The 26,973-nt window shown below is 44.6% G+C and overlaps 1 protein-coding gene across 1 annotated transcript; it reads left to right on the forward strand.

The window, feature by feature from the left end:
- Positions 1–21,515: 21,515 nt before the first annotated feature.
- LOC139575386 (uncharacterized protein DKFZp434B061-like) lies at positions 21,516–22,163 on the forward strand. The gene has a single exon (XM_071400300.1). It carries the CDS (start codon positions 21,516–21,518, stop codon positions 22,161–22,163), a length of 648 nt encoding a protein of 215 aa, XP_071256401.1.
- The last annotated feature ends 4,810 nt before the right edge of the window (positions 22,164–26,973 follow it).

Below are 26,973 nucleotides of genomic sequence, written 5' to 3' on the forward strand. Positions count from 1 at the left end.
TGAGGACAGTCAGCTGTATTATATTAGCTCTGAGGAGAGAGGACAATCAGCTGTGTTATATTAGCTCTGAGGAGAGGACAATCAGCTGTGTTATATTAGCTCTGAGGAGAGAGGACAATCAGCTGTGTTATATTAGCTCTGAGGAGAGAGGACAATCAGCTGTGTTATATTAGCTCTGAGGAGAGAGGACAATCAGCTGTATTATATTAGGTCTGAGGAGAGAGGACAATCAGCTGTGTTATATTAGCTCTGAGGAGAGAGGACAATCAGCTGTGTTATATTAGCTCTGAGGAGAGAGGACAATCAGCTGTATTATATTAGGTCTGAGGAGAGAGGACAATCAGCTGTATTATATTAGCTCTGGGGAGAGAGGACAATCAGCTGTGTTATATTAGCTCTGAGGAGAGAGGACAATCAGCTGTATTATATTAGCTCTGAGGAGAGAGGACAATCAGCTGTGTTATATTAGCTCTGAGGAGAGAGGACAATCAGCTGTGTTATATTAGCTCTGAGGAGAGAGGACAAGCAGCTGTGTTATATTAGCTCTGAGGAGAGAGGACAATCAGCTGTATTATATTAGCTCTGTCTGAGGAGAGAGGACAATCATCTGTGTTATATTAGCTCTGAGGAGAGAGGACAATCAGCTGTGTTATATTAGCTCTGTCTGAGGAGGGAGGACAATCAGCTGTGTTATATTAGCTCTGTCTGAGGACAGTCAGCTGTATTATATTAGCTCTGAGGAGAGAGGACAATCAGCTGTGTTATATTAGCTCTGAGGAAAGAGGACAGTCAGCTGTATTATATTAGCTCTGAGGAGCGAGGACAATCAGCTGTATTATATTAGCTCTGAGGAGCGAGGACAGTCAGCTGTATTATATTAGCTCTGAGGAGAGAGGATAATCAGCTGTGTTATATTAGCTCTGAGGAAAGAGGACAGTCAGCTGTGTTATATTAGCTCTGTCTGGGGAGAGAGGACAATCAGCTGTGTTATATTAGCTCTATCTGAGGACAATCAGCTGTGTTATATTAGCTCTGAGGAGAGAGGACAATCAGCTGTGTTATATTAGCTCTATCTGAGGACAATCAGCTGTGTTATATTAGCTCTGAGGAGAGAGGACAATCAGCTGTGTTATATTAGCTCTGAGGAGAGAGGACAATCAGCTGTGTTATATATGCTCTGAGGAAAGAGGACAGTCAGCTGTGTTATATTAGCTCTGAGAAGAGAGGACAATCAGCTGTATTATATTAGCTCTGAGGAGAGGACAATCAGCTGTGTTATATTAGCTCTGAGGAGAGAGGACAATCAGCTGTGTTATATTAGCTTTGTCTGAGGACAATCAGCTGTATTATATTAGCTCTGAGGAGAGAGGACAATCAGCTGTATTATATTAACTCTGTCTGAGGACAATCAGCTGTGTTATATTAGCTCTGAGGAGAGAGGATAATCAGCTGTGTTATATTAGCTCTGAGGAAAGAGGACAGTCAGCTGTGTTATATTAGCTCTGTCTGGGGAGAGAGGACAATCAGCTGTATTATATTAGCTCTGTCTGAGGACAATCAGCTGTGTTATATTAGCTCTGAGGAAAGAGGACAATCAGCTGTGTTATATTAGCTCTGAGGAAAGAGGACAGTCAGCTGTGTTATATTAGCTCTGAGGAGAGGACAATCAGCTGTGTTATATTAGCTCTGTCTGGGGAGAGAGGACAATCAGCTGTATTATATTAGCTCTGAGGAGAGAGGACAATCAGCTGTGTTATATTAGCTCTGGGGAGAGAGTACAATCAGCTGTGTTATATTAGCTCAGGAGAGAGGACAATCAGCTGTGTTATATTAGCTCTGAGGAGAGAGGACAATCAGCTGTATTATATTAGCTCTGTCTGAGGAGAGAGGACAATCATCTGTGTTATATTAGCTCTGAGGAGAGAGGACAATCAGCTGTGTTATATTAGCTCTGTCTGAGGAGGGAGGACAATCAGCTGTGTTATATTAGCTCTGTCTGAGGACAGTCAGCTGTATTATATTAGCTCTGAGGAGAGAGGACAATCAGCTGTGTTATATTAGCTCTGAGGAAAGAGGACAGTCAGCTGTATTATATTAGCTCTGAGGAGCGAGGACAATCAGCTGTATTATATTAGCTCTGAGGAGCGAGGACAGTCAGCTGTATTATATTAGCTCTGAGGAGCGAGGACAATCAGCTGTATTATATTAGCTCTGTCTGAGGAGAGAGGACAATCAGCTGTGTTATATTAGCTCTGTCTGAGGAGGGAGGACAATCAGCTGTGTAATATTAGCTCTGTCTGAGGACAGTCAGCTGTATTATATTAGCTCTGAGGAGAGAGGACAATCAGCTGTGTTATATTAGCTCTGAGGAGAGGACAATCAGCTGTGTTATATTAGCTCTGAGGAGAGAGGACAATCAGCTGTGTTATATTAGCTCTGAGGAGAGAGGACAATCAGCTGTGTTATATTAGCTCTGAGGAGAGAGGACAATCAGCTGTGTTATATTAGCTCTGAGGAGAGAGGACAATCAGCTGTATTATATTAGCTCTGAGGAGAGAGGACAATCAGCTGTGTTATATTAGCTCTGAGGAGAGAGGACAATCAGCTGTGTTATATTAGCTCTGAGGAGAGAGGACAATCAGCTGTATTATATTAGGTCTGAGGAGAGAGGACAATCAGCTGTATTATATTAGCTCTGGGGAGAGAGGACAATCAGCTGTGTTATATTAGCTCTGAGGAGAGAGGACAATCAGCTGTATTATATTAGCTCTGAGGAGAGAGGACAATCAGCTGTGTTATATTAGCTCTGAGGAGAGAGGACAATCAGCTGTGTTATATTAGCTCTGAGGAGAGAGGACAAGCAGCTGTGTTATATTAGCTCTGAGGAGAGAGGACAATCAGCTGTGTTATATTAGCTCTGAGGAGAGAGGACAGTCATCTGTGTTATATTAGCTCTGAGGAGAGAGGACAATCAGCTGTGTTATATTAGCTCTGCGGAAAGAGGACAATCAGCTGTGTTATATTAGCTCTGTCTGGGGAGAGGACAAGCAGCTGTGTTATATTAGCTCTGAGGAGAGAGGACAATCAGCTGTGTTATATTAGCTCTGAGGAGAGAGGACAGTCATCTGTGTTATATTAGCTCTGAGGAGAGAGGAGAATCAGCTGTGTTATATTAGCTCTGCGGAAAGAGGACAATCAGCTGTGTTATATTAGCTCTGTCTGGGGAGAGAGGACAATCAGCTGTGTTATATTAGCTCTGGGGAGAGAGGACAATCAGCTGTGTTATATTAGCTCTGAGGAGAGAGGACAATCAGCTGTGTTATATTAGCTCTGTTTGAGGAGAGAGGACAATCAGCTGTGTTATATTAGCTCTGCGGAAAGAGGACAATCAGCTGTGTTATATTAGCTCTGTCTGGGGAGAGAGGACAATCAGCTGTGTTATATTAGCTCTGCGGAAAGAGGACAATCAGCTGTGTTATATTAGCTCTGTCTGAGGAGAGAGGACAATCAGCTGTATAATATTAGCTCTGAGGAGAGAGGACAATCAGCTGTGTTATATTAGCTCTGAGGAGAGAGGACAATCAGCTGTGTTATATTAGCTCTGAGGAGAGAGGACAATCAGCTGTGTTATATTAGCTCTGTCTGAGGACACTCAGCTGTGTTATATTAGCTCTGAGGAAAGAGGACAATCAGCTGTGTTATATTAGCTCTGCCTGAGGACAGTCAGCTGTGTTATATTAGCTCTGAGGAGAGGATAATCAGCTGTGTTATATTAGCTCTGTCTGAGGAAATAGGACAGTCAGCTGTGTTATATTAGCTCTGAGGAGAGAGGACAATCAGCTGTATTATATTAGCTCTCCCTGAGGACAGTCAGCTGTATTATATTAGCTCTCCCTGAGGACAATCAGCTGTGTTATATTAGCTCTGCCTGAGGACAATCAGCTGTGTTATATTAGCTCTGTCTGAGGACAATCAGCTGTGTTATATTAGCTCTGTCTGAGGACAATCAGCTGTGTTATATTAGCTCTGCCTGAGGACAATCAGCTGTGTTATATTAGCTCTGAGGAAAGAGGACAATCAGCTGTGTTATATTAGCTCTGCCTGAGTACAATCAGCTGTGTTATATTAGCTCTGAGGAAATAGGACAATCAGCTGTGGTATATTAGCTCTGAGGAGAGAGGACAAGCAGCTGTGTTATATTAGCTCTGAGGAGAGAGGACAATCAGCTGTGTTATATTAGCTCTGAGGAGAGAGGACAATCAGCTGTGTTATATTAGCTCTGAGGAGAGAGGACAATCAGCTGTGTTATATTAGCTCTGGGGAGAGAGGACAATCAGCTGTATTATATTAGCTCTGAGGAGAGAGGACAATCAGCTGTGTTATATTAGCTCTGCGGAAAGAGGACAATCAGCTGTGTTATATTAGCTCTGGGGAGAGAGGACAATCAGCTGTATTATATTAGCTCTGGGGAGAGAGGACAATCAGCTGTGTTATATTAGCTCTGAGGAGAGAGGACAATCAGCTGTGTTATATTAGCTCTGTCTGAGGAGAGAGGACAATCAGCTGTGTTATATTAGCTCTGAGGAGAGAGGACAATCAGCTGTGTTATATTAGCTCTGCGGAAAGAGGACAATCAGCTGTGTTATATTAGCTCTGTCTGGGGAGAGAGGACAATCAGCTGTGTTATATTAGCTCTGCGGAAAGAGGACAATCAGCTGTGTTATATTAGCTCTGTCTGAGGAGAGAGGACAATCAGCTGTATTATATTAGCTCTGAGGAGAGAGGACAATCAGCTGTGTTATATTAGCTCTGCCTGAGGACAATCAGCTGTGTTATATTAGCTCTGCGGAAAGAGGACAATCAGCTGTATTATATTAGCTCTGAGGAAAGAGGACAGTCAGCTGTGTTATATTAGCTCTGTCTGGGGAGAGAGGACAATCAGCTGTGTTATATTAGCTCTATCTGAGGACAATCAGCTGTGTTATATTAGCTCTGAGGAGAGAGGACAATCAGCTGTGTTATATTAGCTCTATCTGAGGACAATCAGCTGTGTTATATTAGCTCTGAGGAGAGAGGACAATCAGCTGTGTTATATTAGCTCTGAGGAGAGAGGACAATCAGCTGTGTTATATATGCTCTGAGGAAAGAGGACAGTCAGCTGTGTTATATTAGCTCTGAGAAGAGAGGACAATCAGCTGTATTATATTAGCTCTGAGGAGAGGACAATCAGCTGTGTTATATTAGCTCTGAGGAGAGAGGACAATCAGCTGTGTTATATTAGCTCTGTCTGAGGACAATCAGCTGTATTATATTAGCTCTGAGGAGAGAGGACAATCAGCTGTATTATATTAACTCTGTCTGAGGACAATCAGCTGTGTTATATTAGCTCTGAGGAGAGAGGATAATCAGCTGTGTTATATTAGCTCTGAGGAAAGAGGACAGTCAGCTGTGTTATATTAGCTCTGTCTGGGGAGAGAGGACAATCAGCTGTATTATATTAGCTCTGTCTGAGGACAATCAGCTGTGTTATATTAGCTCTGAGGAAAGAGGACAGTCAGCTGTGTTATATTAGCTCTGAGGAGAGGACAATCAGCTGTGTTATATTAGCTCTGTCTGGGGAGAGAGGACAATCAGCTGTATTATATTAGCTCTGAGGAGAGAGGACAATCAGCTGTGTTATATTAGCTCTGGGGAGAGAGTACAATCAGCTGTGTTATATTAGCTCAGGAGAGAGGACAATCAGCTGTGTTATATTAGCTCTGAGGAGAGAGGACAATCAGCTGTATTATATTAGCTCTGTCTGAGGAGAGAGGACAATCATCTGTGTTATATTAGCTCTGAGGAGAGAGGACAATCAGCTGTGTTATATTAGCTCTGTCTGAGGAGGGAGGACAATCAGCTGTGTTATATTAGCTCTGTCTGAGGACAGTCAGCTGTATTATATTAGCTCTGAGGAGAGAGGACAATCAGCTGTGTTATATTAGCTCTGAGGAAAGAGGACAGTCAGCTGTATTATATTAGCTCTGAGGAGCGAGGACAATCAGCTGTATTATATTAGCTCTGAGGAGCGAGGACAGTCAGCTGTATTATATTAGCTCTGAGGAGCGAGGACAATCAGCTGTATTATATTAGCTCTGTCTGAGGAGAGAGGACAATCAGCTGTGTTATATTAGCTCTGTCTGAGGAGGGAGGACAATCAGCTGTGTAATATTAGCTCTGTCTGAGGACAGTCAGCTGTATTATATTAGCTCTGGGGAGAGAGGACAATCAGCTGTGTTATATTAGCTCTGAGGAGAGAGGACAATCAGCTGTATTATATTAGCTCTGAGGAGAGAGGACAATCAGCTGTGTTATATTAGCTCTGAGGAGAGAGGACAATCAGCTGTGTTATATTAGCTCTGAGGAGAGAGGACAAGCAGCTGTGTTATATTAGCTCTGAGGAGAGAGGACAATCAGCTGTGTTATATTAGCTCTGAGGAGAGAGGACAGTCATCTGTGTTATATTAGCTCTGAGGAGAGAGGACAATCAGCTGTGTTATATTAGCTCTGCGGAAAGAGGACAATCAGCTGTGTTATATTAGCTCTGTCTGGGGAGAGGACAAGCAGCTGTGTTATATTAGCTCTGAGGAGAGAGGACAATCAGCTGTGTTATATTAGCTCTGAGGAGAGAGGACAGTCATCTGTGTTATATTAGCTCTGAGGAGAGAGGACAATCAGCTGTGTTATATTAGCTCTGCGGAAAGAGGACAATCAGCTGTGTTATATTAGCTCTGCGGAAAGAGGACAATCAGCTGTGTTATATTAGCTCTGTCTGGGGAGAGGACAAGCAGCTGTGTTATATTAGCTCTGAGGAGAGAGGACAATCAGCTGTGTTATATTAGCTCTGAGGAGAGAGGACAGTCATCTGTGTTATATTAGCTCTGAGGAGAGAGGACAATCAGCTGTGTTATATTAGCTCTGCGGAAAGAGGACAATCAGCTGTGTTATATTAGCTCTGAGGAGAGAGGACAATCAGCTGTGTTATATTAGCTCTGTTTGAGGAGAGAGGACAATCAGCTGTGTTATATTAGCTCTGAGGAGAGAGGACAATCAGCTGTGTTATATTAGCTCTGCGGAAAGAGGACAATCAGCTGTGTTATATTAGCTCTGTCTGGGGAGAGAGGACAATCAGCTGTGTTATATTAGCTCTGCGGAAAGAGGACAATCAGCTGTGTTATATTAGCTCTGTCTGAGGAGAGAGGACAATCAGCTGTATAATATTAGCTCTGAGGAGAGAGGACAATCAGCTGTGTTATATTAGCTCTGAGGAGAGAGGACAATCAGCTGTGTTATATTAGCTCTGAGGAGAGAGGACAATCAGCTGTGTTATATTAGCTCTGTCTGAGGACACTCAGCTGTGTTATATTAGCTCTGAGGAAAGAGAACAATCAGCTGTGTTATATTAGCTCTGCCTGAGGACAGTCAGCTGTGTTATATTAGCTCTGAGGAGAGGATAATCAGCTGTGTTATATTAGCTCTGTCTGAGGAAAGAGGACAGTCAGCTGTGTTATATTAGCTCTGAGGAGAGAGGACAATCAGCTGTATTATATTAGCTCTCCCTGAGGACAGTCAGCTGTATTATATTAGCTCTCCCTGAGGACAATCAGCTGTGTTATATTAGCTCTGCCTGAGGACAATCAGCTGTGTTATATTAGCTCTGTCTGAGGACAATCAGCTGTGTTATATTAGCTCTGTCTGAGGACAATCAGCTGTGTTATATTAGCTCTGCCTGAGGACAATCAGCTGTGTTATATTAGCTCTGAGGAAAGAGGACAATCAGCTGTGTTATATTAGCTCTGCCTGAGTACAATCAGCTGTGTTATATTAGCTCTGAGGAAATAGGACAATCAGCTGTGTTATATTAGCTCTGAGGAGAGAGGACAAGCAGCTGTGTTATATTAGCTCTGAGGAGAGAGGACAATCAGCTGTGTTATATTAGCTCTGAGGAGAGAGGACAATCAGCTGTGTTATATTAGCTCTGAGGAGAGAGGACAATCAGCTGTGTTATATTAGCTCTGGGGAGAGAGGACAATCAGCTGTATTATATTAGCTCTGAGGAGAGAGGACAATCAGCTGTGTTATATTAGCTCTGCGGAAAGAGGACAATCAGCTGTGTTATATTAGCTCTGGGGAGAGAGGACAATCAGCTGTATTATATTAGCTCTGGGGAGAGAGGACAATCAGCTGTGTTATATTAGCTCTGAGGAGAGAGGACAATCAGCTGTGTTATATTAGCTCTGTCTGAGGAGAGAGGACAATCAGCTGTGTTATATTAGCTCTGAGGAGAGAGGACAATCAGCTGTGTTATATTAGCTCTGCGGAAAGAGGACAATCAGCTGTGTTATATTAGCTCTGTCTGGGGAGAGAGGACAATCAGCTGTGTTATATTAGCTCTGCGGAAAGAGGACAATCAGCTGTGTTATATTAGCTCTGTCTGAGGAGAGAGGACAATCAGCTGTATTATATTAGCTCTGAGGAGAGAGGACAATCAGCTGTGTTATATTAGCTCTGCCTGAGGACAATCAGCTGTGTTATATTAGCTCTGCGGAAAGAGGACAATCAGCTGTATTATATTAGCTCTGAGGAAAGAGGACAGTCAGCTGTGTTATATTAGCTCTGTCTGGGGAGAGAGGACAATCAGCTGTGTTATATTAGCTCTATCTGAGGACAATCAGCTGTGTTATATTAGCTCTGAGGAGAGAGGACAATCAGCTGTGTTATATTAGCTCTATCTGAGGACAATCAGCTGTGTTATATTAGCTCTGAGGAGAGAGGACAATCAGCTGTGTTATATTAGCTCTGAGGAGAGAGGACAATCAGCTGTGTTATATATGCTCTGAGGAAAGAGGACAGTCAGCTGTGTTATATTAGCTCTGAGAAGAGAGGACAATCAGCTGTATTATATTAGCTCTGAGGAGAGGACAATCAGCTGTGTTATATTAGCTCTGAGGAGAGAGGACAATCAGCTGTGTTATATTAGCTCTGTCTGAGGACAATCAGCTGTATTATATTAGCTCTGAGGAGAGAGGACAATCAGCTGTATTATATTAACTCTGTCTGAGGACAATCAGCTGTGTTATATTAGCTCTGAGGAGAGAGGATAATCAGCTGTGTTATATTAGCTCTGAGGAAAGAGGACAGTCAGCTGTGTTATATTAGCTCTGTCTGGGGAGAGAGGACAATCAGCTGTATTATATTAGCTCTGTCTGAGGACAATCAGCTGTGTTATATTAGCTCTGAGGAAAGAGGACAGTCAGCTGTGTTATATTAGCTCTGAGGAGAGGACAATCAGCTGTGTTATATTAGCTCTGTCTGGGGAGAGAGGACAATCAGCTGTATTATATTAGCTCTGAGGAGAGAGGACAATCAGCTGTGTTATATTAGCTCTGGGGAGAGAGTACAATCAGCTGTGTTATATTAGCTCAGGAGAGAGGACAATCAGCTGTGTTATATTAGCTCTGAGGAGAGAGGACAATCAGCTGTATTATATTAGCTCTGTCTGAGGAGAGAGGACAATCATCTGTGTTATATTAGCTCTGAGGAGAGAGGACAATCAGCTGTGTTATATTAGCTCTGTCTGAGGAGGGAGGACAATCAGCTGTGTTATATTAGCTCTGTCTGAGGACAGTCAGCTGTATTATATTAGCTCTGAGGAGAGAGGACAATCAGCTGTGTTATATTAGCTCTGAGGAAAGAGGACAGTCAGCTGTATTATATTAGCTCTGAGGAGCGAGGACAATCAGCTGTATTATATTAGCTCTGAGGAGCGAGGACAGTCAGCTGTATTATATTAGCTCTGAGGAGCGAGGACAATCAGCTGTATTATATTAGCTCTGTCTGAGGAGAGAGGACAATCAGCTGTGTTATATTAGCTCTGTCTGAGGAGGGAGGACAATCAGCTGTGTAATATTAGCTCTGTCTGAGGACAGTCAGCTGTATTATATTAGCTCTGAGGAGAGAGGACAATCAGCTGTGTTATATTAGCTCTGAGGAGAGGACAATCAGCTGTGTTATATTAGCTCTGAGGAGAGAGGACAATCAGCTGTGTTATATTAGCTCTGAGGAGAGAGGACAATCAGCTGTATTATATTAGGTCTGAGGAGAGAGGACAATCAGCTGTATTATATTAGCTCTGGGGAGAGAGGACAATCAGCTGTGTTATATTAGCTCTGAGGAGAGAGGACAATCAGCTGTATTATATTAGCTCTGAGGAGAGAGGACAATCAGCTGTGTTATATTAGCTCTGAGGAGAGAGGACAATCAGCTGTGTTATATTAGCTCTGAGGAGAGAGGACAAGCAGCTGTGTTATATTAGCTCTGAGGAGAGAGGACAATCAGCTGTGTTATATTAGCTCTGAGGAGAGAGGACAGTCATCTGTGTTATATTAGCTCTGAGGAGAGAGGACAATCAGCTGTGTTATATTAGCTCTGTCTGAGGAGAGAGGACAATCAGCTGTGTTATATTAGCTCTGGGGAGAGAGGACAATCAGCTGTGTTATGTTAGCTCTGTCTGGGGAGAGGACAAGCAGCTGTGTTATATTAGCTCTGAGGAGAGAGGACAATCAGCTGTGTTATATTAGCTCTGAGGAGAGAGGACAGTCATCTGTGTTATATTAGCTCTGAGGAGAGAGGACAATCAGCTGTGTTATATTAGCTCTGCGGAAAGAGGACAATCAGCTGTGTTATATTAGCTCTGTCTGGGGAGAGAGGACAATCAGCTGTGTTATATTAGCTCTGGGGAGAGAGGACAATCAGCTGTGTTATATTAGCTCTGAGGAGAGAGGACAATCAGCTGTGTTATATTAGCTCTGTTTGAGGAGAGAGGACAATCAGCTGTGTTATATTAGCTCTGAGGAGAGAGGACAATCAGCTGTGTTATATTAGCTCTGCGGAAAGAGGACAATCAGCTGTGTTATATTAGCTCTGTCTGGGGAGAGAGGACAATCAGCTGTGTTATATTAGCTCTGCGGAAAGAGGACAATCAGCTGTGTTATATTAGCTCTGTCTGAGGAGAGAGGACAATCAGCTGTATAATATTAGCTCTGAGGAGAGAGGACAATCAGCTGTGTTATATTAGCTCTGAGGAGAGAGGACAATCAGCTGTGTTATATTAGCTCTGAGGAGGCAGGACAATCAGCTGTGTTATATTAGCTCTGTCTGAGGACACTCAGCTGTGTTATATTAGCTCTAAGGAAAGAGGACAATCAGCTGTGTTATATTAGCTCTGCCTGAGGACAGTCAGCTGTGTTATATTAGCTCTGAGGAGAGGATAATCAGCTGTGTTATATTAGCTCTGTCTGAGGAAAGAGGACAGTCAGCTGTGTTATATTAGCTCTGAGGAGAGAGGACAATCAGCTGTATTATATTAGCTCTCCCTGAGGACAGTCAGCTGTATTATATTAGCTCTCCCTGAGGACAATCAGCTGTGTTATATTAGCTCTGCCTGAGGACAATCAGCTGTGTTATATTAGCTCTGTCTGAGGACAATCAGCTGTGTTATATTAGCTCTGTCTGAGGACAATCAGCTGTGTTATATTAGCTCTGCCTGAGGACAATCAGCTGTGTTATATTAGCTCTGCCTGAGGACAGTCAGCTGTGTTATATTAGCTCTGAGGAGAGGATAATCAGCTGTGTTATATTAGCTCTGTCTGAGGAAAGAGGACAGTCAGCTGTGTTATATTAGCTCTGAGGAGAGAGGACAATCAGCTGTGTTATATTAGCTCTGCGGAAAGAGGACAATCAGCTGTGTTATATTAGCTCTGTCTGGGGAGAGAGGACAATCAGCTGTGTTATATTAGCTCTGCGGAAAGAGGACAATCAGCTGTGTTATATTAGCTCTGTCTGAGGAGAGAGGACAATCAGCTGTATAATATTAGCTCTGAGGAGAGAGGACAATCATCTGTGTTATATTAGCTCTGAGGAGAGAGGACAATCAGCTGTGTTATATTAGCTCTGAGGAGAGCAGGACAATCAGCTGTGTTATATTAGCTCTGTCTAGAGAGGACACTCAGCTGTGTTATATTAGCTCTAAGGAAAGAGGACAATCAGCTGTGTTATATTAGCTCTGCCTGGGGAGAGAGGACAGTCAGCTGTGTTATATTAGCTCTGAGGAAGAGGATAATCAGCTGTGTTATATTAGCTCTGTCTGAGGAAAGAGGACAGTCAGCTGTGTTATATTAGCTCTCCCTGAGGACAGTCAGCTGTATTATATTAGCTCTCCCTGAGGACAATCAGCTGTGTTATATTAGCTCTGCCTGAGGACAATCAGCTGTGTTATATTAGCTCTGTCTGAGGACAATCAGCTGTGTTATATTAGCTCTGTCTGAGGACAATCAGCTGTGTTATATTAGCTCTGCGGCTAGAGGACAATCAGCTGTGTTATATTAGCTCTGCCTGAGGACAGTCAGCTGTGTTATATTAGCTCTGAGGAGAGAGGATAATCAGCTGTGTTATATTAGCTCTGTCTGAGGAAAGAGGACAGTCAGCTGTGTTATATTAGCTCTGAGAGAGGACAATCAGCTGTATTATATTAGCTCTCCCTGAGGACAGTCAGCTGTATTATATTAGCTCTCCCTGAGGACAATCAGCTGTGTTATATTAGCTCTGCCTGAGGACAATCAGCTGTGTTATATTAGCTCTGTCTGAGGACAATCAGCTGTGTTATATTAGCTCTGCCTGAGGACAATCAGCTGTGTTATATTAGCTCTGCCTGAGGACAATCAGCTGTGTTATATTAGCTCTGAGGAAAGAGGACAATCAGCTGTGTTATATTAGCTCTGCCTGAGTACAATCAGCGGTGTTATATTAGCTCTGAGGAAATAGGACAATCAGCTGTGTTATATTAGCTCTGAGGAGAGAGGACAAGCAGCTGTGTTATATTAGCTCTGAGGAGAGAGGACAATCAGCTGTGTTATATTAGCTCTGAGGAGAGAGGACAATCAGCTGTGTTATATTAGCTCTGAGGAGAGAGGACAATCAGCTGTGTTATATTAGCTCTGAGGAAAGAGGACAGTCAGCTGTATTATATTAGCTCTGAGGAGCGAGGACAATCAGCTGTATTATATTAGCTCTGAGGAGCGAGGACAGTCAGCTGTATTATATTAGCTCTGAGGAGCGAGGACAATCAGCTGTATTATATTAGCTCTGTCTGAGGAGAGAGGACAATCAGCTGTGTTATATTAGCTCTGTCTGAGGAGGGAGGACAATCAGCTGTGTAATATTAGCTCTGTCTGAGGACAGTCAGCTGTATTATATTAGCTCTGAGGAGAGAGGACAATCAGCTGTGTTATATTAGCTCTGAGGAGAGGACAATCAGCTGTGTTATATTAGCTCTGAGGAGAGAGGACAATCAGCTGTGTTATATTAGCTCTGAGGAGAGAGGACAATCAGCTGTATTATATTAGGTCTGAGGAGAGAGGACAATCAGCTGTATTATATTAGCTCTGGGGAGAGAGGACAATCAGCTGTGTTATATTAGCTCTGAGGAGAGAGGACAATCAGCTGTATTATATTAGCTCTGAGGAGAGAGGACAATCAGCTGTGTTATATTAGCTCTGAGGAGAGAGGACAATCAGCTGTGTTATATTAGCTCTGAGGAGAGAGGACAAGCAGCTGTGTTATATTAGCTCTGAGGAGAGAGGACAATCAGCTGTGTTATATTAGCTCTGAGGAGAGAGGACAGTCATCTGTGTTATATTAGCTCTGAGGAGAGAGGACAATCAGCTGTGTTATATTAGCTCTGGGGAGAGAGGACAATCAGCTGTGTTATGTTAGCTCTGTCTGGGGAGAGGACAAGCAGCTGCGTTATATTAGCTCTGAGGAGAGAGGACAATCAGCTGTGTTATATTAGCTCTGAGGAGAGAGGACAGTCATCTGTGTTATATTAGCTCTGAGGAGAGAGGAAAATCAGCTGTGTTATATTAGCTCTGCGGAAAGAGGACAATCAGCTGTGTTATATTAGCTCTGTCTGGGGAGAGAGGACAATCAGCTGTGTTATATTAGCTCTGGGGAGAGAGGACAATCAGCTGTGTTATATTAGCTCTGAGGAGAGAGGACAATCAGCTGTGTTATATTAGCTCTGTTTGAGGAGAGAGGACAATCAGCTGTGTTATATTAGCTCTGAGGAGAGAGGACAATCAGCTGTGTTATATTAGCTCTGCGGAAAGAGGACAATCAGCTGTGTTATATTAGCTCTGTCTGGGGAGAGAGGACAATCAGCTGTGTTATATTAGCTCTGCGGAAAGAGGACAATCAGCTGTGTTATATTAGCTCTGTCTGAGGAGAGAGGACAATCAGCTGTATAATATTAGCTCTGAGGAGAGAGGACAATCAGCTGTGTTATATTAGCTCTGAGGAGAGAGGACAATCAGCTGTGTTATATTAGCTCTGAGGAGGCAGGACAATCAGCTGTGTTATATTAGCTCTGTCTGAGGACACTCAGCTGTGTTATATTAGCTCTAAGGAAAGAGGACAATCAGCTGTGTTATATTAGCTCTGCCTGAGGACAGTCAGCTGTGTTATATTAGCTCTGAGGAGAGGATAATCAGCTGTGTTATATTAGCTCTGTCTGAGGAAAGAGGACAGTCAGCTGTGTTATATTAGCTCTGAGGAGAGAGGACAATCAGCTGTATTATATTAGCTCTCCCTGAGGACAGTCAGCTGTATTATATTAGCTCTCCCTGAGGACAATCAGCTGTGTTATATTAGCTCTGCCTGAGGACAATCAGCTGTGTTATATTAGCTCTGTCTGAGGACAATCAGCTGTGTTATATTAGCTCTGTCTGAGGACAATCAGCTGTGTTATATTAGCTCTGCCTGAGGACAATCAGCTGTGTTATATTAGCTCTGAGGAAAGAGGACAATCAGCTGTGTTATATTAGCTCTGCCTGAGTACAATCAGCGGTGTTATATTAGCTCTGAGGAAATAGGACAATCAGCTGTGTTATATTAGCTCTGAGGAGAGAGGACAAGCAGCTGTGTTATATTAGCTCTGAGGAGAGAGGACAATCAGCTGTGTTATATTAGCTCTGAGGAGAGAGGACAATCAGCTGTGTTATATTAGCTCTGAGGAGAGAGGACAATCAGCTGTGTTATATTAGCTCTGGGGAGAGAGGACAATCAGCTGTATTATATTAGCTCTGAGGAGAGAGGACAATCAGCTGTGTTATATTAGCTCTGCGGAAAGAGGACAATCAGCTGTGTTATATTAGCTCTGGGGAGAGAGGACAATCAGCTGTATTATATTAGCTCTGGGGAGAGAGGACAATCAGCTGTGTTATATTAGCTCTGAGGAGAGAGGACAATCAGCTGTGTTATATTAGCTCTGTCTGAGGAGAGAGGACAATCAGCTGTGTTATATTAGCTCTGAGGAGAGAGGACAATCAGCTGTGTTATATTAGCTCTGCGGAAAGAGGACAATCAGCTGTGTTATATTAGCTCTGTCTGGGGAGAGAGGACAATCAGCTGTGTTATATTAGCTCTGCGGAAAGAGGACAATCAGCTGTGTTATATTAGCTCTGTCTGAGGAGAGAGGACAATCAGCTGTATTATATTAGCTCTGAGGAGAGAGGACAATCAGCTGTGTTATATTAGCTCTGCCTGAGGACAATCAGCTGTGTTATATTAGCTCTGCGGAAAGAGGACAATCAGCTGTATTATATTAGCTCTGTCTGGGGAGAGAGGACAATCAGCTGTGTTATATTAGCTCTGCGGAAAGAGGACAATCAGCTGTGTTATATTAGCTCTGTCTGAGGAGAGAGGACAATCAGCTGTATTATATTAGCTCTGAGGAGAGAGGACAATCAGCTGTGTTATATTAGCTCTGCCTGAGGACAATCAGCTGTGTTATATTAGCTCTGTCTGGGGAGAGAGGACAATCAGCTGTGTTATATTAGCTATGCGGAAAGAGGACAATCAGCTGTGTTATATTAGCTCTGTCTGAGGAGAGAGGACAATCAGCTGTATTATATTAGCTCTGAGGAGAGAGGACAATCAGCTGTGTTATATTAGCTCTGCCTGAGGACAATCAGCTGTGTTATATTAGCTCTGCGGAAAGAGGACAATCAGCTGTATTATATTAGCTCTGTCTGGGGAGAGAGGACAATCAGCTGTGTTATATTAGCTCTGCGGAAAGAGGACAATCAGCTGTGTTATATTAGCTCTGTCTGAGGAGAGAGGACAATCAGCTGTATTATATTAGCTCTGAGGAGAGAGGACAATCAGCTGTGTTATATTAGCTCTGCCTGAGGACAATCAGCTGTATTATATTAGCTCTGCGGAAAGAGGACAATCAGCTGTATTATATTAGCTCTGTCTGGGGAGAGAGGACAATCAGCTGTATTATATTAGCTCTGGGGAGAGAGGACAATCAGCTGTATTATATTAGCTCTGGGGAGAGAGGACAATCAGCTGTATTATATTAGCTCTGCGGAAAGAGGACAATCAGCTGTGTTATATTAGCTCTGCGGAAAGAGGACAGTCAGCTGTATTATATTAGCTCTGCCTGAGGACAATCAGCTGTGTTATATTAGCTCTGCGGAAAGAGGACAGTCAGCTGTGTTATATTAGCTCTGCGGAGAGAGGACAATCAGCTGTGTTATATTAGCTCTGCGGAAAGAGGACAATCAGCTGTATTATATTAGCTCTGTCTGGGGAGAGAGGACAATCAGCTGTGTTATATTAGCTCTGGGGAGAGAGGACAATCAGCTGTATTATATTAGCTCTGAGGAGAGAGGACAATCAGCTGTATTATATTAGCTCTGCCTGAGGACAATCAGCTGTGTTATATTAGCTCTGCCTGAGGACAATCAGCTGTATTATATTAGCTCTGGGGAGAGAGGACAATCAGCTGTATTATATTAGCTCTGGGGAGAGAGGACAGTCAGCTGTGTTATATTAGCTCTGAGGAAAGAGGACAGTCAGCTGTGTTATATTAGCTCTGTCTGAGGACAATCAGCTGTATTATATTAGCTCTGGGGAGAGAGGACAATCAGCTGTATTATATTAGCTCTGGGGAGAGAGGACAGTCAGCTGTGTTATATTAGCTCTGAGGAAAGAGGACAGTCAGCTGTGTTATATTAGCTCTGAGGAAAGAGGACAGTCAGCTGTATTATATTAGCTCTGAGGAAAGAGGACAGTCAGCTGTATTATATTAGCTCTGGGGAGAGAGGACAATCAGCTGTATTATATTAGCTCTGGGGAGAGAGGACAATCAGCTGTATTATATTAGCTCTGGGGAGAGAGGACAGTCAGCTGTGTTATATTAGCTCTGAGGAAAGAGGACAGTCAGCTGTATTATATTAGCTCTGGGGAGAGAGGACAATCAGCTGTATTATCTTAGCTCTGGGGAGAGAGGACAATCAGCTGTATTATATTAGCTCTGGGGAGAGAGGACAATCAGCTGTGTTATATTAGCTCTGAGGAGAGAGGACAATCAGCTGTGTTATATTAGCTCTGTCTGAGGAGAGAGGACAATCAGCTGTGTTATATTAGCTCTGAGGAGAGAGGACAATCAGCTGTGTTATATTAGCTCTGCGGAAAGAGGACAATCAGCTGTGTTATATTAGCTCTGTCTGGGGAGAGAGGACAATCAGCTGTGTTATATTAGCTCTGCGGAAAGAGGACAATCAGCTGTGTTATATTAGCTCTGTCTGAGGAGAGAGGACAATCAGCTGTATTATTTTAGCTCTGAGGAGAGAGGACAATCAGCTGTGTTATATTAGCTCTGCCTGAGGACAATCAGCTGTGTTATATTAGCTCTGCGGAAAGAGGACAATCAGCTGTATTATATTAGCTCTGTCTGGGGAGAGAGGACAATCAGCTGTGTTATATTAGCTCTGCGGAAAGAGGACAATCAGCTGTGTTATATTAGCTCTGTCTGAGGAGAGAGGACAATCAGCTGTATTATATTAGCTCTGAGGAGAGAGGACAATCAGCTGTGTTATATTAGCTCTGCCTGAGGACAATCAGCTGTGTTATATTAGCTCTGTCTGGGGAGAGAGGACAATCAGCTGTGTTATATTAGCTCTGCGGAAAGAGGACAATCAGCTGTGTTATATTAGCTCTGTCTGAGGAGAGAGGACAATCAGCTGTATTATATTAGCTCTGAGGAGAGAGGACAATCAGCTGTGTTATATTAGCTCTGCCTGAGGACAATCAGCTGTGTTATATTAGCTCTGCGGAAAGAGGACAATCAGCTGTATTATATTAGCTCTGTCTGGGGAGAGAGGACAATCAGCTGTGTTATATTAGCTCTGCGGAAAGAGGACAATCAGCTGTGTTATATTAGCTCTGTCTGAGGAGAGAGGACAATCAGCTGTATTATATTAGCTCTGAGGAGAGAGGACAATCAGCTGTGTTATATTAGCTCTGCCTGAGGACAATCAGCTGTGTTATATTAGCTCTGCGGAAAGAGGACAATCAGCTGTATTATATTAGCTCTGTCTGGGGAGAGAGGACAATCAGCTGTGTTATATTAGCTCTGCGGAAAGAGGACAATCAGCTGTGTTATATTAGCTCTGTCTGAGGAGAGAGGACAATCAGCTGTATTATATTAGCTCTGAGGAGAGAGGACAATCAGCTGTATTATATTAGCTCTGTCTGGGGAGAGAGGATAATCAGCTGTATTATATTAGCTCTGGGGAGAGAGGACAATCAGCTGTATTATATTAGCTCTGGGGAGAGAGGACAATCAGCTGTATTATATTAGCTCTGCGGAAAGAGGACAATCAGCTGTATTATATTAGCTCTGGGGAGAGAGGACAATCAGCTGTATTATATTAGCTCTGAGGAGAGAGGACAATCAGCTGTATTATATTAGCTCTGAGGAGAGAGGACAATCAGCTGTATTATATTAGCTCTGGGGAGAGAGGACAATCAGCTGTATTATATTAGCTCTGGGGAGAGAGGACAATCAGCTGTATTATATTAGCTCTGAGGAGAGAGGACAATCAGCTGTATTATATTAGCTCTGGGGAGAGAGGACAATCAGCTGTATTATATTAGCTCTGCGGAAAGAGGACAATCAGCTGTATTATATTAGCTCTGGGGAGAGAGGACAATCAGCTGTATTATATTAGCTCTGGGGAGAGAGGACAATCAGCTGTATTATATTAGCTCTGTCTGAGGAGAGAGGACAGTCAGCTGTGTTATATTAGCTCTGAGGAAAGAGGACAGTCAGCTGTATTATATTAGCTCTGTCTGAGGACAATCAGCTGTGTTATATTAGCTCTGAGGAGAGAGGACAATCAGCTGTGTTATATTAGCTCTGAGGAGAGAGGACAATCAGCTGTGTTATATTAGCTCTGAGGAGAGAGGACAATCAGCTGTGTTATATTAGCTCTGAGGAGAGAGGACAATCAGCTGTGTTATATTAGCTCTGAGGAGAGAGGACAATCAGCTGTGTTATATTAGCTCTGGGGAGCCAGGTGGATTAGCATATGGTGCATGTGGAAGGTCTTTCTACATATCTCTCTCTCTCCTTCTCCTAAAGACAAAACTATGTTCATTTTTTCTGCTTGTTAAAAGACAGGAGAAGGTCATATGTTTGTCTCACAGGCCATTTGTGTCTCCAATATTTGGACAGAAGTTGATTAGACAGAGTCCCACATTAAACCACGTGTCTGAGAGGATGGGCTTTTCCTCGTAATGAAGCATTACATTGTATCACAGTCCACACACGTACACAGAGCGATAAAGCAGCTTTAGTTGTTGGAGAGGGCTTAAAAGCAGTGGTAAAACAACCTCTCCAGCCATGAGTGCTCTGTAGTGCTCCGTTCACAAGTGGAGTCCGCCGGACAGATGGAGGAGAGGACGAGAGGAGAGGAAGAGTGGCGAGGATAAGAGATACGATGAGAGACATTCAGCACAATAGCTTTTGGTCCACTTAGTGTTTAAAGAGATTGATGTTTTTTCAGAAACACTCCCATTAACTATGATCCTGTTGTTGCATGGGATCTGCCGCGACCCCCACTCAAATCTACGCTCCTGTTTTTTTGGAATTACAAAATCGTCCACTCTCCTCTTCTACCCTCTCAACTCCCCCTCTTCCACTCCCCTTTTCAGAATCATCCTCTCTCCTCCCTGCCCTCTGACCTCCCCTGCTATCGTCTCTCCCTGGTGACCTCTGACCCCTCTGTGTCGATGCCGTGCTAGACTCCAGTAGAGAGAATCCCATTAGATAACAGGGGAGATAACAGTGGAGACAACATGGGAGATAACAGGGGAGATAACAGGGGAGACAACAGGGGAGACAACAGTGGAGACAACAGGGGAGACAACAGGGGAGACAACAGGGGAGACAACAGGGGAGACAACAGGGGAGACAACAGTGGAGACAACAGTGGAGACAACAGTGGAGATAACAGTGGAGATAACAGTGGAGATAACATGGGAGATAACATGGGAGATAACATGGGAGATAACATGGGAGATGACAGGGGAGACAACAGGGGAGATAACAGTGGAGATAACAGGGGAGATAACAGTGGAGATAACAGGGGAGATAACAGGGGAGATAACAATGGAGACAACAGGGGAGATAAAAGTGGAGATAACAGGGGAGATAACAGTGGAGATAACAGTGGAGATACCATGGGAGATAACAGTGGAGATAACAGTGGAGATAACAGTGGAGATAACAGGGGAGATAACAGGGGAGACAACAGGGGAGATAACAGGGGAGATAAAAGTGGAGACAACAGGGGAGATAACAGTGGAGATAACAGTATTAGTATTGAGAAATACTTTACCAGGGAGGGATTGGAAGACGGTGAGAAGGATGGACAGACGCTCTCCCTCTCTTTCTCCCCCTCTGTCTTCCCCTCTCTCTCCCCTCTTTCCCCCACTCTCTCCCCTGTCTCTCCCTCTCTCCCCTGTCTCTCCCCCTGTTTCTCCCTCTGTCTCTCTCCCTCTGTCCTTCTGTCTCTCTCCCTCTGTCTCTCTCCCTCTGTCTCTCCCCCTCCCTCTCCCTCTGTCTCTCCCTCTGTCTCTCTCCCTCTGTCTCTCTCCCTCTGTCTCTCTCCCTCTGTCTCTCTCCCTCTGTCTCTCTCCCTTTGTCTCTCTCCCTTTGTCTCTCTCTCCCCCTCTGTTTCTCCCCCTCTCTCTCCCTCTGTCTCTCTCCCTCTCTCCTCTCTCTCTTTGTTCAACGAGAGCAGAAATCTCTCCTCCGCGCCGAAATGGCACCTTATTAGGCTCTGCTCTATAGTAGTGCACTATATAGGGAATAGGGCTCTGGTCTATAGTCGTGCACTATATAAGGAATATGGCTCTGGTCTATAGTAGTGCACTATATAGGGAATAGGGCTCTGGTCTATAGTCGTGCACTATATAAGGAATAGGGCTCTGGTCTAAAGTAGTGCACTATATAGGGAATAGGTCTCTGGTCTATAGTAGTGCACTATATAGGGAATACGACTCTGGTCTAAAGTAGTGCACAATATAGGGAACAGCGTGCCATTTGGGACAGGGCAGAGATATGAATGAATCATAGTCACACCTCGTTAGCAGCTCCCCTCGTTAGGAGGAAAACCTTGGTTGCTTCTCCCAGGAGGAAGACCCTGGCTGCTTCTCCCAGGAGGAAGTCCCTGGCTGCTTCTCCCAGGAGGAAGACCCTGGCTGCTTCTCCCAGGAGGAAGTCCCTGGCTGCTTCTCCCAGGAGGAAGACCTTGGCTGCTTCTCCCAGGAGGAAGACCTTGGATGCTTCTCCCAGGAGGAAGACCTTGGATGCTTCTCCCAAGAGGAAGTCCCTGGCTGCTTCTCCCAGGAGGAAGTCCCTGGCTGCTTCTCCCAGGAGGAAGTCCCTGGCTGCTTCTCCCAGGAGGAAGACCTTGGCTGCTTCTCCCAGGAAGAAGACCTTAGCTGCTTCTCCCAGGACGAAGACCCTGGCTGCTTCTCCCAGGAAGAAGACCTTGGCTGCTTCTCCCAGGACGAAGACCCTGGCTGCTTCTCCCAGGAGGAACACCTTGGATGCTTCTCCCAAGAGGAAGACCCTGGCTGCTTCTCCCAGGAGGAACACCTTGGATGCTTCTCCCAAGAGGAAGACCCTGGCTGCTTCTCCCAGGAGGAAGACCCTGGCTGCTTCTCCCAGGAGGAAGACCCTGGCTGCATATGCAGACATACTTCCATGAAAGCTAGCATGCTTATTCCTGCCTTTTCCCCTGTCCATTGTGGCTGATGTGGATAGCATTTGTACATTTATACACGATACAGTATTATATATGGTGCTGTAGATTACATACACTACATGACCAGAAGTATGTGGACACGTGCTAGTCGAACATCCCATTCCAAAATCATGGGCATTAATATGGAGTTGGTCCCCCTTTGCTGCTATAACAGCCTCCACTCTTCTGGGAAGTCATTAATATGGAGTTGGTCCCCCTTTGCTGCTATAACAGCCTCCACTCTTCTGGGAAGTTATTAATATGGAGTTGGTCCCCCCTTTGCTGCTATAACAGCCTCCACTCTTCTGGGAAGGCATTAATATGGAGTTGGTCCCCCTTTGCTGCTATAACAACCCCCACTCTTCTGGGAAGTCATTAAAATGGAGTTGGTTCCCCCTTTGCTGCTATAACAGCCTCCACTCTTCTGGGAAGTCATTAATATGGAGTTGGTCCACCCTTTGCTGCTATAACAGCCTCCACTCTTCTGGGAAGTCATTAAAATGGAGCTGGTCCACCCTTTGCTGCTATAACAGCCTCCACTCTTCTGGGAAGGCTTTCCACTAGATGTTGGAACATTGCTGTAGGGACTTGCTTCCATTCAGCCACAAGAGCATTAGTGAGGACGGGCACTGATGTTGGATGATTAGGCCTGGCTCGCAGTTTGCGCTCCCATTCGACCCAACGGTGTTCGATGGGGTTGAGGTCAGGGCTCTGTGCAGGCCAGTCATGTTCTTCAACACACTTGTTGTTTGGGGGCATTGTCATGCTGAAACAGGAAAGGGCCTTCCCCAAACTGTTGCCACAAAGTTAGAAGCACAGAATCGTCTAGAATGTCATTGTATGCTGTAGCATTACGATTTCCCTTCACTGGAACTAATGGGCCTAGCCAGAACATGAAAAACAGCCCCAGATCATTATTCCTCCTCCACCAAACTTTACAGTTGGCACTGTTCATTCAGGCAGGTAGCGTTCTCCTGGCATCCGCCAAACCCAGATTCATCCGCCAGAGAACGCGTTTCCATTAATCCTCCCAACGAACAGTTCTTGTGCTGACGTTGCTTCCAGAGGCAGTTTGGAACTTGGTAGTTAGTGTTGCAACTGAGGACAGACAATATTTTCGAGCTTCATCACTATGCGGTCTCGTTCTGTGAGCTTGTGTGGCCTACCACTTCGCGGCTGAGCCGTTGTTGCTCCTAGATGTTTCCACTTCACAATAACAGCACTTACAGTTGACCGGGGCAGCTCTAGCAGGGCAGAAATTTGACAAACTGACTTGTTGGAAAGGTGGCATCCTATGTATCCTAGGTATCCTATGATGGTGCCACATTGAAAGTCACTGAGCTCTTCAGTAAGGCCATTCTAATGCCAATGTTTGTCTATGGAGATTGCATGGCTGTGTGTGTCACATACACATGTTTAGCAGATGTTAATGCGAGTGTAGCAGAATACTTCTGCTTCTAGTTCCAACAGTACAGTAATATCTAACGAGTAATCTAACAATTCCACAACAACTACCTAATACACACATCTAAAAGGGTGAATGAGAATATGTACATATAAATATATGGATGAGCGTCATAGGCAAGGTTCAGTAGATGGTGTAAAATACAGTATATACATATGATATGAGTAATGTAAGATATGTAAACACTATTAAAGTGGCGTTGTTTAAAGAGACTAGTGATCAATGTATTAAAGTGGCCAGTAGTTTGGTCTCAATGTAGGCAGCAGCATCTCTGTGTTAGTGGTGGCTGTTTAACAGTCTGATGGCCTTGAGATAGAAGCTGTTTTTCAGTCTCTCTGTCCCAGCTTTGATGCACCTGTACTTCGGATGGGACGGTAAATGGGTGTCCTGACTCTCAGTGGTCACTAAAGATCCCATTGTTGTAAGAGTAGTGTCCTAGAAAAATTCCCAATCTGGCCCTCGTGCCATCATGGAGGGATGGAGGGGGGGAGGGATGGAAAGGGGGAGGGATATGGAGAGAGAGATAGGAGGAGGGATGGAGAGAGGGAGGGGAGGGAGGGATGGAAAGGGGGAGGGTTATGGAGAGAGATAGGAGGGATGGAGAGAGGGAGGGGAGGGAGGGATGGAAAGGGGGAGGGTTATGGAGAGAGATAGGAGGGATGGAGAGAGGGAGGGGAGGGAGGGATGGAAAGGGGGAGGGTTATGGAGAGAGATAGGAGGGATGGAGAGAGGGAGGGGAGGGAGGGATGGAGAGAGGGAGGGGAGGGAGGGATGGAAAGGGGGAGGGTTATGGAGAGAGATAGGAGGGATGGAGAGAGAGGGTAATACCTCCTCCATATTCACAAGTATCAATCAATGAAATGTATTTATAAAGCCCTTCTTACATCAGCAGATGTCACAAAGTGCTTATACAGAAACTCAGCCTAAAACCCCAAACAGCAAGCTTGCTGATGTAGGAGCAGGACAAGGCAGGAACCTAGGAGGAAACCTAGAGAGAAACCAGGCTCTGAGGGGGGGGGGGGAATCCTAGAGAGGCAGGAACCTAGGAAGAAACCTAGAGAGGAACCAGGCTCTCAGGTGGAAAAAATCCCGAGAGAGGCAGGAACCTAGGAAGAAACCTAGAGAGGAACCAGACTCTGAGGGGTGGCCAGTCCTTTTCTGGCTGTGCCGGGTGGACATTATAACAGTACATGGCCATTAAGGACGGATTTTTCTTCAAGATGTTCAAATGTTCATAGATGACCAGCAGCGTCAAATAATAATAATCACAGTGGTTGTCGAGGGTGCAGCAAGTCAGCACCTCAGGAGTAAATGTCAGTTGGCTTTTCATAGCTGATCATTCAGTATCTCTACCGCTCCTGCTGTCTCTAGAGAGTTGAAAACAGCAGGTCTGGGACAGGTAGCACGTCCGGTGAACAGGTCAGGGTTCCATAGCCGCGGGCAGAACAGTTGAAACTGGAGCAGCAGCACGGCCAGGTGGACTGGGGACAGCCAGGAGTCATCAGGCCAGGTAGTCCTGAGGCATGATTCTAGGGCTCAGGTCCTCCGGGAGGGGAGGGAGAGAGAATTAGAGGGAGCATACTTAAATTCACACAGGACACCAGATAAGACAGGAGAATTACACCAGATAGGACAGACTGACCCTAGCCCCCCGGCACATAGAATATTGCAGCATAGATACTGGAGGCTGAGACAGGGGGGTCGGGGGACACAGTGGCCCCATCCGATGATACCCCAGGATAGGGCCAACCAGGCAGGATATAACCCCACCCACTTTGCCAAAGCACAGCCCCCACACCACTAGAGGGATATCAACAGACCACCAACCTTCTCCCCTGAGACAAGGCCGAGTATAGCCCACAAAGATCTCCTCCACACCACTAGAGGGATATCAACAGACCACCAACCTTTTACCCTGAGACAAGGCCGAGTACAGTCCACAAAGATCTCCATCCTGCGAGCCCAAGGGGGCGAAAAACCGGACAGGAAGATCATGCCAGGGACTCAACCCACTCAAATCGAGTATAGCCTGGCACGACGTGACGCACCCCTGCTAGGGACGGCATGGAAGAGCACCAGTAAGCCAAACTACACTCAATCATAGGACCTACTGAAGAGATGAGACTTCAATAAAGACTTAAAGGTTGAGACCGAGTCTGCGTCTCTCACATGGGTAGGCAGACCATTCCATAAAAATGGAGCTCTATAGGAGAAAGCCCTGCCTCCAGCTGTTTGCTTAGAAATTCTAGGGACAATTAGGAGGCCTGCGTCTTGTGACCGTAGTGTACGTGTAGGTATGTACGGCAGGACCAAATCAGAAAGATAGGTAGGAGCAAGCCCATGTAATGCTTCGCAGTAAAACCTTGAAATCATCCCTAGCCTAAACAGGAAGCCAGTGTAGACATTTTTGGTTCTAGTCAAGATTCTAGCAGCCGTATTTAGCACTAACTGAAGTTTATTTAGTGCTTTATCGAGGTAGCCGGAAAGTAGAGCACTGCAGTAGTCTAATCTAGAAGTGACAAAAGCATGGATTAGTTTTAATATATCGTTTTTAGACAAAAAGTTTCAGATTTATGCAATGTTACAAAGATGGAAAAAAAATTATTGATATGTTCGTCAAAAGAGAGATCTCCCCTATCACACAAACGTGAGACGGCTGAGTTTGGGGAAGGTGCGGGACTTGAAGTCAGAGATTGCTGAGTTTTTGCAAATGAAAGAAATATATGTGGATTTCCCTCAACTGCAAGATAAAGAATGGTTGGCTGATTTTGTCTTCACCGTGGACATCATGGCCCTCATGAATGAACTGAATTCTAAACTACAAGGGAAGGGCCTTTTTGCACATCAGATGTACTGTAACGCTCATCTGTTGAAGAAGGAGTGGACCAAAGCGCAGCGTGGTAAGTGTTCATGATTTATTCTCAAAAAACACTTGAACAAAATAACAAAGAGCAAAAGGACAACGAACAGTTCTGTCAGGTGCAGAAACACAAAACAGAAAATAATCACCCACAAAACACAGGTGGGAAAAGGCTACCTAAGTATGGTTCCCAATCAGAGACAACGATAGACAGCTGTCCCTGATTGAGAACCACACCCGGCCAAAACAAAGAAACACAAAACATAGAAAAATGAACATAGAATACCCACCCAAATCACACCCTGACCAAACCCAAAATAGAGACATAAAAAGCTCTAAGGTCAGGGCGTGACATGTACAGCCTTGTCAAAGCTTTCAAGGGAAAATTACTCCAAGTAGAAACCAGCAATCTCACCCACCTTCCGACACTACTAGTCTGTTCCCTGTCA

The sequence above is a fragment of the Salvelinus alpinus genome, chromosome 5 (genome assembly GCF_045679555.1).
Source record: "Salvelinus alpinus chromosome 5, SLU_Salpinus.1, whole genome shotgun sequence".
NCBI classification, from domain to species: domain Eukaryota; kingdom Metazoa; phylum Chordata; class Actinopteri; order Salmoniformes; family Salmonidae; genus Salvelinus; species Salvelinus alpinus.

Coding starts and splice junctions, on each gene's coding strand:
- LOC139575386 (XM_071400300.1), top strand. CDS start 21,516: ATGAATCATAGTCACACCTCGTTAGCAGCTCCCCTCGTTAGGAGGAAA.